General features: G+C 43.2%; 1 protein-coding gene across 9 annotated transcripts in view; it reads right to left on the bottom strand.

Annotated features, from left to right (window-relative positions):
• Positions 1 to 17,632, bottom strand: part of GSDME (gasdermin E) — a 117,243-nt gene that overhangs the window by 58,032 nt on the left and 41,579 nt on the right. For 6 of the 9 annotated variants that reach the window (XM_044946738.2, XM_044946737.2, XM_044946739.2 and 3 more), the window contains exons 2-3: positions 7,265 to 7,494; positions 2,267 to 2,459 (exon numbers count right to left, since the gene is read on the bottom strand). In XM_044946738.2, coding sequence (XP_044802673.2) covers positions 2,267 to 2,459; positions 7,265 to 7,475 — 404 coding nt within the window. In that variant the 5' untranslated portion in view covers positions 7,476 to 7,494. Of the gene's footprint in view, positions 1 to 2,266; positions 2,460 to 7,264; positions 7,495 to 12,993; positions 13,267 to 15,937; positions 16,132 to 16,328; positions 16,433 to 17,632 lie in introns of those variants that run through there. The other 3 variants (XM_044946736.2, XM_006055271.4, XM_006055272.4) reach the window with 3 other exon arrangements.

The raw sequence follows: 17,632 nt of genomic DNA, 5'->3' as shown, positions 1-17,632 counted from the left end.
TTCGAGGTTTTTAGTATTTCCATACAAATTGTGAAATTATTTGTTCTAGCTCTGTGAAGAATACTGTTGGTAGCTTGATAGGGATTGCATTGAATCTATAGATTGCTTTGGGTAGTATACTCATTTTCACTATACTGATTCTTCCAATCCATGAACATGGTATATTTCTCCATCTGTTAGTGTCCTCTTTGATTTCTTTCACCAGTGTTTTATAGTTTTCTATATATAGGTCTTTAGTTTCTTTAGGTAGATATATTCCTAAGTATTTTATTCTTTCCGTTGCAATGGTGAATGGAATTGTTTCCTTAATTTCTCTTTCTGTTTTCTCATTATTAGTGTATAGGAATGCAAGGGATTTCTGTGTGTTGATTTTCTATCCTGCAACTTTACTATAGTCATTGATTAGTTCTAGTAATTTTCTGGTGGAGTCTCTAGGGTTTTCTATGTAGAGGATCATGTCATCTGCAAACAGTGAGAGCTTTACTTCTTCTTTTCCAATTTGGATTCCTTTCATTTCTTTTTCTGCTCTGATTGCTGTGGCCAAAACTTCCAAAACTATGTTGAATAGTAATGGTGAAAGTGGGCACTCCTGTCTTGTTCCTGACTTTAGAGGAAATGCTTTCAATTTTTCACCATTGAGGATAATGTTTGCTGTGGGTTTGTCATATATAGCTTTGATTATGTTGAAGTATGTTCCTTCTATTCCTGCTTTCTGGAGAGTTTTTATCATAAATGGATGTTGAATTTTGTCAAAGGCTTTCTCTGCATCTATTGAGATAATCATATGGTTTTTATTTTTCAATTTGTTAATGTGGTGTATTACATTGATTGATTTGCGGATATTGAAGAATCCTTGCATCCCTGGGATAAAGCCCACTTGGTCATGGTGTATGATCTTTTTAATGTGTTGTTGGATTCTGATTGCTAGAATTTTGTTAAGGATTTTTGCATCTATGTTCATCAGTGATATTGGCCTGTAGTTTTCCTTTTTTGTGGGATCTTTGTCAGGTTTTGGTATTAGGGTGATGGTGGCCTCATAGAATGAGTTTGGAAGTTTACCATCCTCTGCAATTTTCTGGAAGAGTTTGAGTAGGATAGGTGTTAGCTCTTCTCTAAATTTTTGGTAGAATTCAGCTGTGAAGCCGTCTGAACCTGGGCTTTTGTTTGCTGGAAGATTTTTGATTACAGTTTCAATTTCCGTGCTTGTGATGGGTCTGTTAAGATTTTCTATTTCTTCCTGGTTGAGTTTTGGAAAGTTGTACTTTTCGAAGAATTTGTCCATTTCTTCCACGTTGTCCATTTTATTGGCATATAATTGTTGATAGTAGTCTCTTATGATCCTTTGTATTTCTGTGTTGTCTGTTGTGATCTCTCCATTTTCACTTCTAATTTTATTGATTTGATTTTTCTCCCTTTGTTTCTTGATGAGTCTGGCTAATGGTTTGTCAATTTTATTTATCCTTTCAAAAAACCAGCTTTTGGTTTTGTTGATTTTTGCTATGATCTCTTTTGTTTCTTTTGCATTTATTTCTGCTCTAAGTTTTAAGACCCAGAGGGATGGTATGGGGAGGGAGGACGGAGGAGGGTTCAGGATGGGGAACACATGTATACCTGTGGCGGATTCATTTTGATATTTGGCAAAACTAATACAATTATGTAAAGTTTAAAAATAAAATAAAATTAAAAAAAAATAAATAAAGTGTTTCCCAAGTATCCCCGCTCAGGCTAAAAACAGTGAAAGTCCAGATTAAAGGATGAACTGCTCATCACATTTCAGCGATGTGCATTCAGTAATGTTTGCTGATACAAATGACCTTCTTTTTGGCCACACAGCATATGGGATCTTAGTTCCCCTATGCCCCCTGCATTGGATGCCTGGAGTCTTAACCACTGGATCACCAGAATGACCTATAAATGAGAGACATGGGACTTCCCTGGTGGTCCAATGGTTAAGAATCTGCCTGCCAATGCAGGGGGCATGGGTTTGATCTCTGGTCCAGGAAGATTCCATATGTCACAGGGCAACTAAGCCCATGTTCCACAAGTACTAAGCGACGCACCTAGAGCTCGTGTTCCACAACAAGAGAAGCCACCGCAACAGGAACCCAGCACACGGCAACTAGAGAGCAGCCGCGACTCACCGCAACTGGAGAAAGCCCATGTACAGCAACGAAGATCCAGCACAGTCCAAAGTAAATAAATAACTTTTTAAAAATTTAAATGAGAGGTGTGTCAAAGTCAAAATGCAGAGCAGAATTCCCATTACCTCTCCTGGGCATCTCCGATGAGCTGCTGCAAGTCCACCTCCTGCTTCCTCAGGGTTCCAAAGGAGGACTGACTCTCCACGAGGCCTTTGCCGCCAACATTCAGCTTGACCTTCCCCAGGGCTGTCTCCAGGGTCCCACTCACATGGTTTTCAAACTTGCCCTCGTACTTCACAAAGTCCGACTCCACGACCACTGCAGTGAATAAGACATGCAGAGGAATCTGATGACAAAGCGGCCAACTCTGTGCCTCAGGTCACCTAGCTTTCCAATCCTGCGGAAACCCATGGGAAACACAAGGTCTGCACTCAGAGCGGAGAGCCGGCGGCCACGCTGTACGGACAAAAGAACCTGGACGCTGACTGAGAGTGTAGTGCGTACTGGTGGCCAAGGACTCTACTGTTTTTTCATCTTTCAAGTCCAATATACACACATATAGACATGTGCACCAAAAGTATCTTTAGAGTTCCATGAATTATTTTAAAGTAAACATCTGTTTAACTGCTATCCAGATAAATAAATAGTATAAATAAATAGGATGTTTTAAATGTGTGCTTTGAGGATGAAGGGACTGGATGAGGATGACACCTAAGCAGAAAAAAAACAGCAGCCTGGCACTCTGCTCACCCACCCACCCAGGGCGTGGCCTGCCTGACCCAGTATCTGGCAGATCAGCCGCCTGAACCTGTCCCTGGGCATTTTCCGTTTCCCCTCGTGGCCTTGAAGAACACTCCCCTGGCTTTCATTACCATCTCCATTCAAACAGTTCTCCCCATATTTAGCTGTTTATATCTGACCTCTACCCAGTCATTCAATTCCGTATCAAGCAATTCCTTATCTCTGTGTTCCTGATAAAGTCAGCGAGCATGCCCTTCCTCCCTGCTTCCATCCTGGAGTACGCAAGCTCCAGACTCTCCATTCTTCCTTCCTGGCTTCCCAGACAATAAAGAATGATGCCACCACCCAGCTGGTGTCCCAGCTTCAATTAGCTCCCCTAGGAATTTCCATGTTCCTCATCAGGTCATACCAGACTGCCTTTAGGATCTGCCTTTTTTTTTAAATCTGAACACCAAGGTAAACACATCTGAGGATCTTAGCCTTCTCACGCCTCTATATGTCTCCTGTTCTTATTTTTAACTGAACCAAACGACAGAGGATGAGATGGCTGGATGGCATCACCAACTTGATGGACGTGAGTTTGAGTGAACTCCGGGAGTTGGTGATGGACAGGGAGGCCTGGCATGCTGCGATTCATGGGGTCGCAAAGAGTCGGACACGACTGAGCGACTGAACTGAACTAACTGAAATACTACCATAAAAATAGTCTCAGTCACCATCATTCAAGGAAGGCTACACTGAGAGTCTCTTAGGAACTTGACACTGGCCCTTTTCATTCCCCTGACCCAAGGCTCTCCTGGGCTCCTGGTGATACTTCATAATGGATTCAAATCTACTGGAAGTCTGAAAGGCTTCTTTAAACCCAGTCACCACCCCCAACACCTATACTTCTATCACTGCAGTCAAGAAAACCCATTCCTCAGCCAGTGTTAATGAGAATTAATTACCACTCATTATCTGTGAAATTTACAAAGTAAACGACTATCTCCACCAAAAATAATAAAAAGTTTAGGAAAATGCCCCCAAATCAAAGCCTTTTCCTATTTACATCTTGAGAATACAAACATTCTGGGAGTTGATTTAGAAAGCAGCATGGAGCAGCTGTTAAGAGCTCAAGATTTGATCATTACTCTAATATTCCTAGTTGGGAGACCTAGGTATCTCATCCATCTCCCTGAACCTCAGGTTTGTCATATGCAAATTGGAGATAATTAATAATACCTACCTGATGGATTCTGCTGGAAGCTGGTGTCTCTAAATTATGTAATACAGAGCCTGGCACACAGCAAGTGCTCAGTTTATCCACTGGGTTTAGGCCAGAGCAACAACATTTCCCAATAAACAGGACTGTCCTGAGTTGTACAAAGTGCTACACAGATAGAAACTCTACCTTCAGTTTCCAGTTCTGGTCCCCATCAGGCTTATTACCACTCCTGGAAACTCTGACCCCAGGACTGGCCCCCACAGCAGCCGGGGATAATCAGGACTGTCTGTGTATTCCAAAATGCCATGAGAGACACAGACACGTTCTGAAATAGATGTCATCTGTGCACATCTCTGCACTGAGTCATCCACTGCTGCAGGTGGAAGGGAAAAGTGAGAAAGCCAACAGCCTGTCACTGGGACAATCAAGTCACTGTCCTCTAACCTCCACATCCCAGAACACAACACAACACTCCAGCATTGTTGCCAGGGGCAAGGATGACAAAGGTGAGGCATTTCAAACCTGCTCGGTAGACAAAGAAGAGGGCACCTCCCATCACAGCCCTAACACCCACAGGGCACAGACACAGGGGTGAGCTCCGGCCTCAGCTGATGAACATATGTGGGACTTGCTCATCTCAGGGACTGCCACTGGCCTGACCCATCTAACAGGAGCTCTCTGGACACCACGAAGAGGCCAGCAGCACAGAGTGGTGAATTTCAATTACTCAGCAGTTCATGGGCTGCTCTGTGATTTTTTTTTTTTTCTCTTGCCTTTCCTCATAGCTAGTTGTTATACCATTTAATAAATGTTCCACCCAATATCCAGGGGGAAAACATGACATAAACCACTATCAATTCATTTGCCCATTGCTTGACAGCTCTGATAATGGGCCTGGCTGAAGAAAGCACTGTCTAGAATGCTGGTCTGGAAGAAAGTTTAGAGATTATTTGTCAACTCATATTATCCCCTCTGTCACTTTTACCCTTTAAAGAGAAATGCAATTACAAAATTAAAGAACTTTAAAGCTAAAAGAAGACTTGAACATCATTTAGCCCAGTAATTAAGAGTTGATGGTACCTTCATACATCACTCTATTTCATCAAGTTGTGTAGGAATCAGTACCAAAAGTCTTTGAAAAGCTCCCAACTTCTGGTCCAGTAATTGTATATTTAAGAATCTGTGCTACCCCAATGTTCACAGCAGCATTATTTACAATTGCCAAGATATGGAAGCAACATATGTGTCCATCAATAGAAGAATATATAAGGACTATGTGGCATATATATATACATATATATACACACACATACATATATAATGGAATAAAACTCAACCATAAAAAAAGAATGAAATTTTGCCATTTGCAACAACATGGATGGAGTTGGAGGGTATTTTCCAAGTGAAATAAATCAGAGAAAGACAAACACTGTATGTTATCACTTACAGGTGGAATCTAAAAAATAAAACAAACAGTGAATATAATAAAAAAGAAACAGATTCACAGATACAAACTAATGGTTACCAGAGGGGAGAGAGAAGCAGGGAGGGGTAAGAGGGGGGTAGAGAATTAAGAGGTACAAACTGCTATGTATAAAATAAATAAGCTACAACAATATATTATACAGCACAGGGAATATTTTACAATAACTATAAATGGAATATAATTTATAAAAATTTTGAATCATTATGTAATACACCTGAAACTAATAGAATATTGTAAATCCACTATATCTCAAGAAAAACAAAATTTTAATAAAAAAAGAATCTACGCTGAAACAATTGTTTAAAGGAAAAACAACAACAAAAATATTCATTGCAACCCTATATACAAAGCACTAAATTGGACTGGTTAAGCAAATTAGGGTGCATACACACTGCTTATTGAAAACAGTACTAAGAAATATTTAAACCATACTAAGAAATCTAAACATATAAGGTTAAATAAAAAATAAATGAGGAACATGTTAAAATTACATGTAGTGTGTTTCCAATGTTATTTTTCAAAAATTAGATGCAGAGATAAAAAAGATACAATATAATAGAAATTAACATTTAATGGAGGAATTTTTATTGACTTGTTTTCTTGCCTTTCTATATTTAATAAATACTTCTCTGTAATAATGAGGAGTATTTTTGATGTTTGACATTTCAAGCTCACTATCTCCTTTCCTTTCTGTTACACATCTGGGCAATCGGGTAAGAAACTTCAGGTGCTCTCTCCATTGGCACCAGCAGCAAACTGAACCCTGGCAAGCCCCACCCATACAGAACCCTCACCATACCTCCTATTCACTAGAACAACTAAGCCCATCTTTTTCCCCCTTCTCTCTAGTTATTTTTGGACCAGCCTTGGCAATCTACTATGTTCTCCCAGAAAAGCTTCATTATGTGAGTAATAAAATCTTTCACACTCTCCTGATGGATACGGGGCATCATCAACCTCAATATTAAACCAAATTGGGAGCGGTAGAACCTCAGTCCACTTATATTGAGGAGCCACAACATCTACAAGTGGGCATGTTGTACTTTTATACCAAAAATTGCACTATTGGAACTCCTCTGGTAGAAAGAACAGTGGGTAGGAATCTGCCTGCCAATACAGAAGACATGTGTTTTAGTCCTGGTCTGAGAAGATTCCACACACCTCAGAGCAATTAAGCCTGACCGCCACAACTACTGAAGCTTGTGCACCCTAGAGCCCATGCTCTGCAACAAAAGAAGCCACTGCAGTGAGAAGCCCATGCACTGCAAAAAGGACCCCACACAGCCAAAAATAGAATAAAAAAGAAAAAGAAAACAGAACGGATATGTCTTTAAAACAGTAAGCAAAGAATCAGGAGAACTGATTATAAGGTATGGCTTTATAATCACTCCAGACAACATGTGGCTTCCCCAGTGGCTCATTGGTAAAGAATCTGCCTGCACTGCAGGAGACGTGGGTTCAATCCCTGGGTGGGGAAGATCCCCTGGAGAAGGAAATGGCAACCCACTCCAGTATTCTTGTCTGGAGAATCCCATGGACAGAGGAGCCTGGTGGGCTACAGTCCATGGAGTCACAAAGAGTCAGACATGACTGAGTGACTAAACAACAACAACAAAACAAGACAACGTGTGTCTAAAAGAAGAATCATCTCCTGATCTGGAACTAATTGTAAATATAACCAAAGAAACATACCTGGACTCAGAAACTGGTCTTCTGTGAGTACATCTCCAAGAGTGACAGATAAAAACTGGTACTTGGGTCTCTGCCAGCACCAGTATCTCTTTTTTTTGGTCACCAGACTTAGAAGTTGTAATTTATCTGAGTCATTCAAGTTTGATACTGCGATCAGGTTACCTCCAGCATCAACTTCCTTAAGAAAATTTCGTGTTGCTTTGGCAAACATTTTGAGAACTCCAGATTACCTGAAAAAAAAAAAAAAATATATATATATATATAGGAAGTTATTATTTCATAACATTTTCCTGAAATCACCTTATTTCTTCCTAGTATTGATCAGTATTCATGAAAGAATATCTTCTCCTTAGAGAAGCATCTAGCTTGAGTTCAGTTGATGTCTAAAAAATTAAAAATTGAAATACTAAGAGAGGATATGAGTATAAATCAGGATAGGCTAGGTTATGCCTCCAAATCTCAGTGGCTTATAATCAGAAGTGTATATTTAGTGCTCACACTACACACCCAGTACAGAAGACGTTGCTCCTTGCAGTCATTCAGGGATTCAGGCTAAAGGGGCAGACACCCTCTTGAACATCATCAGTCATCAGCCAACAGGAAATAAGGTTCCAGAAAAGTCTCACATCAGGTATTAAATGCTCTAGCCCAAAACTGACACATATCACATTCACTCACAATTTGTAAGAACTAAGCACATGGCCTCAGCCAGTCATAATGGTCATGAAATAACAAGTATTTGGAAGGCAGAGACCTGGGAATATCTGTTGAATAGCATACTGACTACCCAAATTTGCATCTTACTTATGACTACTTCTTTGAAGGGTTGAATGTGCTTTTTCTTTACATTGTGTGATTTCCCTTATCCATAAATGTAAAGTGACTAGCTATTACTTTTAAACCCAGAAATGAAAAGCCCAGTCACTCTTCAGCTGGAGGGGAAAAAAAGAAACACACATTGGAAGATATAAATGTGCTATATTCACTGGAAGATGTCTACACTTTTCAATAAACTGTTAGAACTACTGGCTAAACATCTGGGGGGGAAAAAAAGTCAGATCCCTATCTCATGCCATGCATGCATGCTAAGTCACTTCAGTCACATCCGACTCTGCAACCTCCCAGACTGTAGCCCGCCAGGCTGCTCTGTCCATGGGATTCTCCATGCAAGAATACTGGAATGGGTTGCCATTTCCTCCTCCAGGGGATCTTCCAAACCCAGGGATCAAACCCGAGTCTCTTACATCTCCTGTGTTGGCAGGAGGGTTCTTTACCAACCAGCACCACCTTGGAAGACCCATCTCATGCCACATACAAGAGCAAATTCTCAGGGGATTAGAGGGTTTTTAAAGAAAAGTGAAACCATAAAAGTAAAAAAGACAAACAAATATTTGTACAATTGTAGAATAAGAAAGGCCGTTAGAAAGACAAATAGCAAACTGAGAAAATGCTTATAATACAAAAACTAGAATACTTAACATATTAAAAAAAACCTTCGCAAAGTACATCAAGGATTAAAAAATGGTAGGAGACACATGGACAAAGGTTATAAACAATTCACAACATATAACCTGCACATGGCTGTACATATGCAAAATACATATGAGAACACATACATGACATTATTCTAAAAACGCACAAATTGAAATAACTATCCACAAAGGTTAAAATGTCTAATGCACAAGAAAGGTTAAAATGTCTAGTGCACAAGAACTGTGTTTTATTTATACTTGTACCCTGCTATCTGGAAGTCACACAGAAAACACAATTATAGAATTTAAGAGCTAAGATAATCTTGGATGTTTAGTTACTAATAGTTCAACCCACCTTCTTTACCATGGATCTTCTCGAGAACATTAAAACATTTTGTTTTACTATCATTAATTCTTCTCTAAAGTACCTTCTCTTAGATTATTTTATAGCCATCTAACCCTGTTCTTTTATCAGAGAACTCATTTATCAAAATATTTATTGAATCAGTCATTATTCTTCAGCATGCTAAAGCTGAAACTCCAGTACTTTGGCCACCTCATGCGAAGAGTTGACTCATTGGAAAAGACTCTGATGCTGGGAGCGATTGGGGACAGGAGGAGAAGGGGACGACAGAGGATGAGATGGTGGGATGGCAACACCGACTCGGTGGATGTGAGTCTCAGTGAACTCCGGGAGTTGGTGATGGACAGGGAGGCCTGGCATGCTGCAATTCATGGGGTCGCAAAGAGTCGGACACGACTGAGCGACTGAACTGAACTGAACTGATGTACTATACCCAGGTACTGTGTTTAAGCACTCAGGATACAGACACAAAAGGCAGCCTCTCACCTTAATAAGCTACTAGTTTGGTGACCAGAAGGAGAAATAAACAGTTAAGTTTTATGCTAGATATTGACACAGATTGCGAAAAGGAATGAACCAAGAAAAAGTCATCTCGATCAAGCTGGAGAGAAACACAGTGTCGCAGAAGTTGTCATGAAGCAGACAGCATCATAGCTGCATTTTGTGGGCTAGGTAGAAATGAGCCTAAGTCAGCAAAGGAGTACTGAAAGGAGGTTCTAGCAGATGAGCAATTATAAAGGCTCAGCACTTGCAGGAAGTGGTGGACAGGTGGAGAAGATTTTCTAAGATTTGGGACCAGCAAGGTCGTAATGATCAAGAGACATGGGTTTGTGTAGCTATGCCCATCACCACTCCTTTGACAGACTTAGAGTTGCTCTGCAAGCTCTGGGATTGGTTCCTGCAGTGGACTGCCAGGTTCTAGAGCAGGGAGGGGCAAAAGACAAGGATGAGGAAGACTCAGAGTTGGTCCTGAAGGCCTGTACCTCCCCTGATGAGGGCCAGGGCAGCAGGAGCCACGAGAGGGGTTATATAGGGAGCAGTGTGATCAGAGTAGTCACTTAAACAGATCTTCTGGAAATGAAATAGGAGATCAGCTGGAAGGAACTACATCAGTGCCTTAAGGGCAGAAAAGTTGCTGGTTTGGTGGCTTCCCCAGAACTCTGTTGGATGTGAGGTTTCTGATGAAAGAAAGGAGACTCCCCAGCATGGCCTGCAGACAGCGCAGGCCTGGCTTGGCTGATGAGATGGAGATGCCAGTTATCAAGAGAGGGATCTGGGAAGAAGCAGATTGGTGGGGACAGTAAGGCAGTACTACCACTGAGCATGCGTCTAGCATAAGACGAAAAGTTAATTTTGTCAAACACAAGGAAAGAACATTTAACAAAATACGGTCTCCTCAATGACCTGACTTTCCTGGTGGCTCAGACGGTAAAGAATCTGCCTGCAATGCAGGAGACCTGTGTTTGATCTCTGGGTTGAACACTAGACTTCTCCAATGGAGAATTCCACGGACAGGGGAGCCTAGCAAGCTACAGTCTATGGGGTTGCCAAGAGTCGGACATGACTGAGTGACTAGCACTCACTTTCAGTCACCTGGGGGATTTCACCCTGCTTTGCCCCAAGAGAAGAGTAGCAGCAGAACCTGCGTCAGTTCACCGGGGGTATCAGGATCTCCATTTCTATGGTTTCCATTCTTTCCTGGGGCCAACCAAGAAGGGAGTTCACTACCTTGACTTCAGATTAAACAGGTCTCTGAAGAACATACATCAGGCTAGCCATAAAAAAAATAGTAACAAGACCCATCTGCTACAGGCAGCAAAGTCTTAGTAATGACACCACTCCTCCCTAGAGGGATTAGAGGATAAAGAAGGGGAACTCCTAAATTAATTTTTAATTTTTTTTCAATCTAGCATCAAACATAGCCTCTTGACAAGGTAGGTTGTTTGAAGAAGAGTTAACAGTAGTGACTACTGCTTTGGAGGTTTTTATTCAGACTTATTTAATCAAAGAACTGGGGATATTTTCCTTGTGAAGCTAAAGTTAGAGAGTTTGGGGTTTTTAATTACTATATTTGAATACACAATACATTTACATGGCTCAAGAATCTAAACCATGGGAAAGGATACACACTGAGAAATCCCATCCCTACCCAGGTCCCATCTACCTTTTCACCCCTCCCCCCTTCAAGTATATCACCTTCATATTTCTTTATACAAATATAAAAGGAATGTACACACTGTTCTGCATCTTGCTTTCTGTTATGTGGCAATATATCCTAGAGATCTCTCCATGGTGAGTACCCTCCACATAATACAGTTGATAATACCCCTTCCAGAAGATGTACCATTGCTTATGTAACCTGTCCCATATTGCTGATCACTTGGGTTACGTCTAAATTTTTATTACTATAAAAATGCCATACTAAATTCTGAATGTATGTCCGCTTCCTATATGGGCAAGAGAAGGGGTCCCCAACCTCTAGGCCATGAACCGGTAGCTCCTGTCAGATCAGTGGCAGCACTACATTAAAAATAAAGTGGACTATAAAGGTAATGCACTTGAATCATCAGGAAACCATGCTCCCACCCCTGGTCCATGGGAAAATTATCTGCCACAAAATAGGTCCCTGGTGCCAAAAAGGTCAGGGACCCCTGGGCAAGAGTGTCTGAAGAGAGATTTCAAGAATTGCTAGACCAATGGGTAAATGCATGGATAATTTACAGGTTGTACCATTTTTCAGTTTCACCAATAAGGTATGAAAGTATCAGTCTCAGCAACAAGAGTAGGTTATCAATCTTTGTATTTTTGCTAGTCATAGGTGAGAAATAGTATCTCAGTATAGTTTTAAGTCATGTTATTTTAATATAATATATAATTTAAGAGGCTTCCCTGGTGGCACAGATAGTCAAGAATCTGCCTGCAATTCAGGAGACCCAGGTTCGATCCCTGGGTCGGAAAGATCCTCTGGAGAAGGGAATGGTAACCCACTCCAATATTCTTGCCTGGAGAATTCCACGGACAGAGGAATCTGGCCGGCTATAGTCCATGGGGTTGCAGAGTTGGACACAACTGAGCAACTAACACACATTTTAATATAAATGAATTCAAGCATCTTTTGTTTGCAGCCTTTTTATATTTCTTTTTCTTAACTGTTTGTGTCCTTAGCCTATTTTCTATTGCTTTTTCTTTATTCCTAGAAGCTTTCAATAAATCAGAGAGATGAACCAAGATATAAGCTAAAAATTTAACACAATACAGTTTATCATGTGGCATCGGAAGCCAATAAGTTGCTGTCTGATTCTCAAACAACTAAAGTAACTGTCCCGCCTGGAAAGATTAAATAATATGCCCAGAGTCCCCTAAAAGATCTAGAACTCAAGCTGCCTGGCACAGACAAGTGCAATAATGCCTCAACTAGAAGCCAGACGTCAGATTCAAATTTCCAGAATGCTCCAATCCGAAAGAAGATGAAAATGACCTCCCTAGAGGTCAAGGTCAAAATGCTCATGGCCTAAAACTCCACTGCACTTTACAGCTGTACCAAAGAGCCTGGGCTCCCTCACTTGGGCCTGAAGAATTCCATTAGCAAACATCTCATCAGCCTCTGCGGCTCCCCAACTTGAATCAGATTAGAACTCAGAGAGTCAAAGTCAAGGCAGTAATGACATGAAAGTTCAGCTCAGACTCCTGGACGAGACATTAAAGGAAGAGACCAAAAAAGCAAGACAACGACACAAAGTCAGAAGAGCACACCGCCAACTGGGACCAAAGAATCTAAAAAATAGTTGCCAAGATGGTGACGGCATCAGAAGATACTACAATTGCTCATGACCATCCTCAAGACTGATTCAGTGTGATGGAATGATCACATCTTTGAGTTGCAAAAAACCTACCTCTTCCCAATTCAGGATTCTTCTCTAGAGCAGCTCCAGTTGATCAATGGGCCTCTGCTTGAATTCTAAGGAAGAAACCTCAACATCCACTAGATAAAGAGGGGGTAACTATATGCTGAGTACCTGCTATGTGCCAGGTACCGGCTAACTCCTTTCTACATATTTCCTCACTGAATCTCCACGACAACCCTCAGGAGGTATTGTCTGCATTTTGCAGAAGTGGAAACTAAAGTGCAAAGATGTTATTTGCTCAAGAACACAAGAAAAAAAGCAGCAACCCTGACATCCAGGAACTGGCTTGGTACAATCAGCTAGCCCTGGGGTTGCCAGCACTGGCCCGGCATTCTCCTGGCTGGCACGAACAATGTCACAGGACATCAACATCAGGCAAGGCCACTCAGTGGCCATGATAAATCAAGACCAAAACAAGACCTTTTATAGTCTTATCTGACCACAGTCAGAATGTGAACACTGTCCAAACCACAAAAATGACCAAACACTCCCACTACCCCCACCAACCCTGACACATAAGTAACTGTGGTTTTCAGTCAACAGCAGTTTTAGCCTCACTCCTTTCAGACATGATTTACAAGGATACTTCAGAGAATTTCCCACACTTTCTGGCAGCATCCAATTCAGAGTAAAGTCCTATTTCCTTAAACTCTCCTCCAAATCGCCTAGAAGCCCAAATCCTATAACTCCTTTCTGACACCCAGATATGGAGAAGCCCAGGGTTGCCCATGGAGCAAAGCCTCCCTCATTCAGCAAGGAACTGACCCAACCCCTTCAACTCCACCTGCTGTTCCCAGAGGTCTTTGACTAGAAGGCTGCTGCTGCTGCTGCTGCTGCTAAGTCGCTTCAGTCGTGTCCGACTCTATGCGACCCCATCCCTGGGATTCTCCAGGCCAGAACACTGGGCTGTAAGCACTGGAGTGGGTTGCCATTTCATTCTCCAGTTCATGAAAGTGAAAAGTGAAAGTGAAGTCGCTCAGTCGTGTCCGACTCTTTGCAACTGCACCCTACCAGGCCCCTCCGTCCATGGGATTTTCCAGGCAAGAGTGCTTGAGTGGGGTGCCATTGCCTTCTCCGTGACTAGAAGGCAGTGAACCTTAAATAGAGAATTAGTGCTGAGCCCAGATTCCAACTGAGGTCCACCTGTCTCCCAAGCCTGAGTCCTGGACCACCTGCTCTGCTGACACCCTAGTCAGCTTTATTTATTTATTTTTTTTGAACCACATATGATTCATTTTTAGAGTAAGAAAATGTGCTCAAAAGGGTAAACTTCAGTTACGGTAGAAGCAAAAACCATGGCTATAAAACATGCTATTTCCTCACTATCTAGGAAAACAAGACACTGCTATTAGTACTATTGTCTCTTAACAACTTCAGCACATTTCAAACTGTTTTTAGTTTTCTAAACAACAAAGTGAAATTGACTCTGGGTGTCATTCTTCTGTATCTTCCAATGCTTACAGCCCAGTGCCTTCATTTGTATAGTAAGGCAAATTAAAGGGGAGAAGGCAATGGCACCCCACTCTAGTACTCTTGCCTGGAAAATCCCATGGACGGAGGAGCATGGTAGGCTGCAGTCCATGGGGTCGCTAAGAGTCGGACACGACTGAGCGACTTCACTTTCACTTTTCACTTTCATGCACTGGAGGAGGAAATGGCAACCCACTCCAGTGTTCTTGCCTGGAGAATCCCAGGGACAGGAGAGCCTGGTGGGCTGCCATCTATGGGGTCGCACAGAGTCTGACACGACTGAAGCGACTTAGCAGCAGCAGCAGCAGCAGCAGCAGCAGCAAATTAAAGACAAGGAACTCTATCATTTCTTTCTAAAATAAAAATCTGAAATTAAAAAAAAAAAAGGTGGTCACAGGGCACGCATGAGCTTGTAAAAGGAGGGTGAGTCAGCAAAGGTTTGGGAGAAGTGAAATAAATAACTGGAGACTGATTAAGTAAAGAACCCACTGGTTCCCCTTGCGGGTTCAAAAAACAAAAACAAAAGCACTTCTGGAAAACCTAAGGAGCTTCTGAGGGCTTGGGCGGTATTTCTCAGATCTAATTGGCCTCATCTTTTCCCGGAGGTTTTCGTTTATGAAAAGAGCTCATTGGTGGTGGCTTTGGAAAACGATTTCCTCTACACTTCTTCAGCTGTTCTCTGATCCCGCAGCACTTTTCATTCCACTTCAACTAGTTTGTCTATTTGCCTCTTATAGGCATCCATCGATCCCAACGCATCCTTCCTTCTCACCAGTCCTCTGAACTGAGTAGAATCTCAGTGAGAGGGTTTTTCCAAACCCGCTAGAACCCACGCCGTTCTAAGACGGCCCTGGTCTTAGAACGTGGTCAGGTGCAGAGGGGAAGCGGTCCGGGTCGCACGTGGAGGCCCCGTGAGCGCGGTGATGTCATCCCATCCAGGCCGAGAACTACCGGGCGGGGCCTGGCCTCCTCCTCCTCCTCCTCCGTAACCTCGGGGCCCAGGATCCCCGACGCCAGGGATGGGGACTCGGTCCATGCAGGAGAGAGAATTCCACGCCGCCCCCACCTTCCTTCCCCGCGCACACGCGCCCCGGCACACGGCCATCTCCAGGAGAAACCGGAAGACAAAGAAAGAAGGAATGGGGAGGGGGCGCGAAGAAGGGGGGCAGTGGGTACCCGCTGCCCTAGCAACAGCCAGAGAAGGAAATGGCAATGGAGTGGAGGAGGAGAGGAGAGGGGACGGGATGGGAAAGGGGTGGTGTGGGGGGACGGGGGCTGGAAACGGGGGAGAGGGGGGACGCCATGGGGCCGGCGGTCCAGCTGCGGGCAGCCCACCCATTCGTCCCCCTTAGGACTAAGGGGCAAGCCAGAGGGTGTCCCAGAGAGAAAGGGCCGCGCGGGCTCGGCTCCCCAAGGTCAAGGCCGGATCCCGAACAGAGCCGAGCCCAGATACCGGACTTACCTCGCAGCTGCCTCAGGCCCCGCGCCGGTCGAGTCGGAGGAGCCCTCGGGCCGGGCCGAGTCGGGGCGGGGGATCTCGAGGGAAGAGGGCGGGCGGCAGGACCTTTGCTCGGTCCCCGCCCCTTGGAGCCCGGCGCGGCGGCGGCGGGAGGAGTGAGCTCCAGAAGTGGCACTGGAGAGTGTTGAGTTCTGGGGCTGCCCTCAGCAGGGCATGGAGAGACGCGGGGCTTCCCCTTGGGCTCCCATATGCTCTGGGCATATCCTGAGTTACCCCACCTCCTTATCAGTAAAACCGTCCCTGACTATTCCAATTAAAAGTACAGCCAGTCCACCGCCCTACAGAAACACGCCCTAGTTCCTTGCATGCTTTATTTTTAGGATTTCATACTTACTTGAAGCATTGTCTTTCCCTAGAATGCCAGCTCCACAAATGCGAGGGGTGGGCGTGGTGGAGTTTTTCTGTTTTGTTCACTATACCCCACACCTAATACAGTACCTGATGGATAATAGTAATTGAGTTAATTAATGCATCCTCTTGTTCATTTCTCCAACTAGACTGCGAGGTCTCACTCATCTTTGCTTTGCTTGGCACAGGGTAGGTGAATAATTAAGTAATGGTTGTTGGACGAATGAATGAATAGAAATGATCAAGAGAGAATTACCCTTTTTGTCCTCTGCCTGGCCACACTGATTAGAGAGTTTGGAAGAAAAAAAAAATCACTGTCTTGGTCCTGTCAAGAGACTTTGTATCCATGCTGTTGTTTCTCTGTCCTCATAAAATTGCACTGGCTTGTTATAGAGATTATTGTCTCCTGACCTTAGCCATTAACCTCAAGAGCATCATTCTAAGTTGTATGTTAGTGAAGTTCCCACCAAGAAGCCAGTCCTCTGCCTAGATAGGTAACCACCTGTAATTGAGAGTACAGGAGCTTTTTGTGCAAATTCCTCAATGTCTTCAAAGTCTTCCCTTTCTTTTTTGTCCTGTCCCCTGCCTTTCAAGTAAATGCTTGAGGAAAATAGTATGAGATCAGCAGCTAGTATTTATATAGCACTTTCCAATTACTGTCACCAAGCATGGTTTTAAGTACCTCACATGCATTGACTGATTCATTTACTTCTCACAGCAACTGGCTGGAAGTCCAAGTTACAAATGAGTAAATTGAGGCAAAGAATGGGAAGCCCATCCTGCTGAAAAATGATCCTTTGGGGCCTGCCCCCATATCCTCTGTTGTAGCTCCTCTCAGCAGAAGGGAAATGATAGTATCTGATGCACATTTCCTGACTTGTTTTACATATGCTAAAGTGAACTTGCTCAGATGTGTCCGACTCTCAGCAACCCCATGGACTGCAGCCCACCAGGCTCCTCCATCCATAGGATTTTCCAGGCAAGAGTACTGGAGTGGGGTGCCATTGCCTTCTCCGTCATATGCTTACTGCTGCTAAGTCGCTTCAGTCGTGTCCGACTCTGTGTGACCCCATAGATGGCAGCCCACCAAGCTCTGCCGTCCCTGGGATTCTCCACAAGAACGCTGGAGTGGGTTGCCATTTCCTTCTCTAATGCATGAAAGCAAAAAGTGAAAGTCAAAACCCACCACCAAATGGAAGAAATTAACTACTTGATGACCATGACCAGAAGCTACTAAGGACCGATACTGTTAAGTGCTGTGATGACACCCTGTTAGCACCATCAGCCTAT

This window comes from Bubalus bubalis, chromosome 8 (assembly GCF_019923935.1).
Source record: "Bubalus bubalis isolate 160015118507 breed Murrah chromosome 8, NDDB_SH_1, whole genome shotgun sequence".
In the NCBI taxonomy this organism is placed as follows: Eukaryota; Metazoa; Chordata; class Mammalia; order Artiodactyla; family Bovidae; genus Bubalus; species Bubalus bubalis.
The sequence above is the reverse complement of the archived record's forward strand: the minus strand, read 5'-3'. Positions and strand labels throughout refer to the sequence as shown.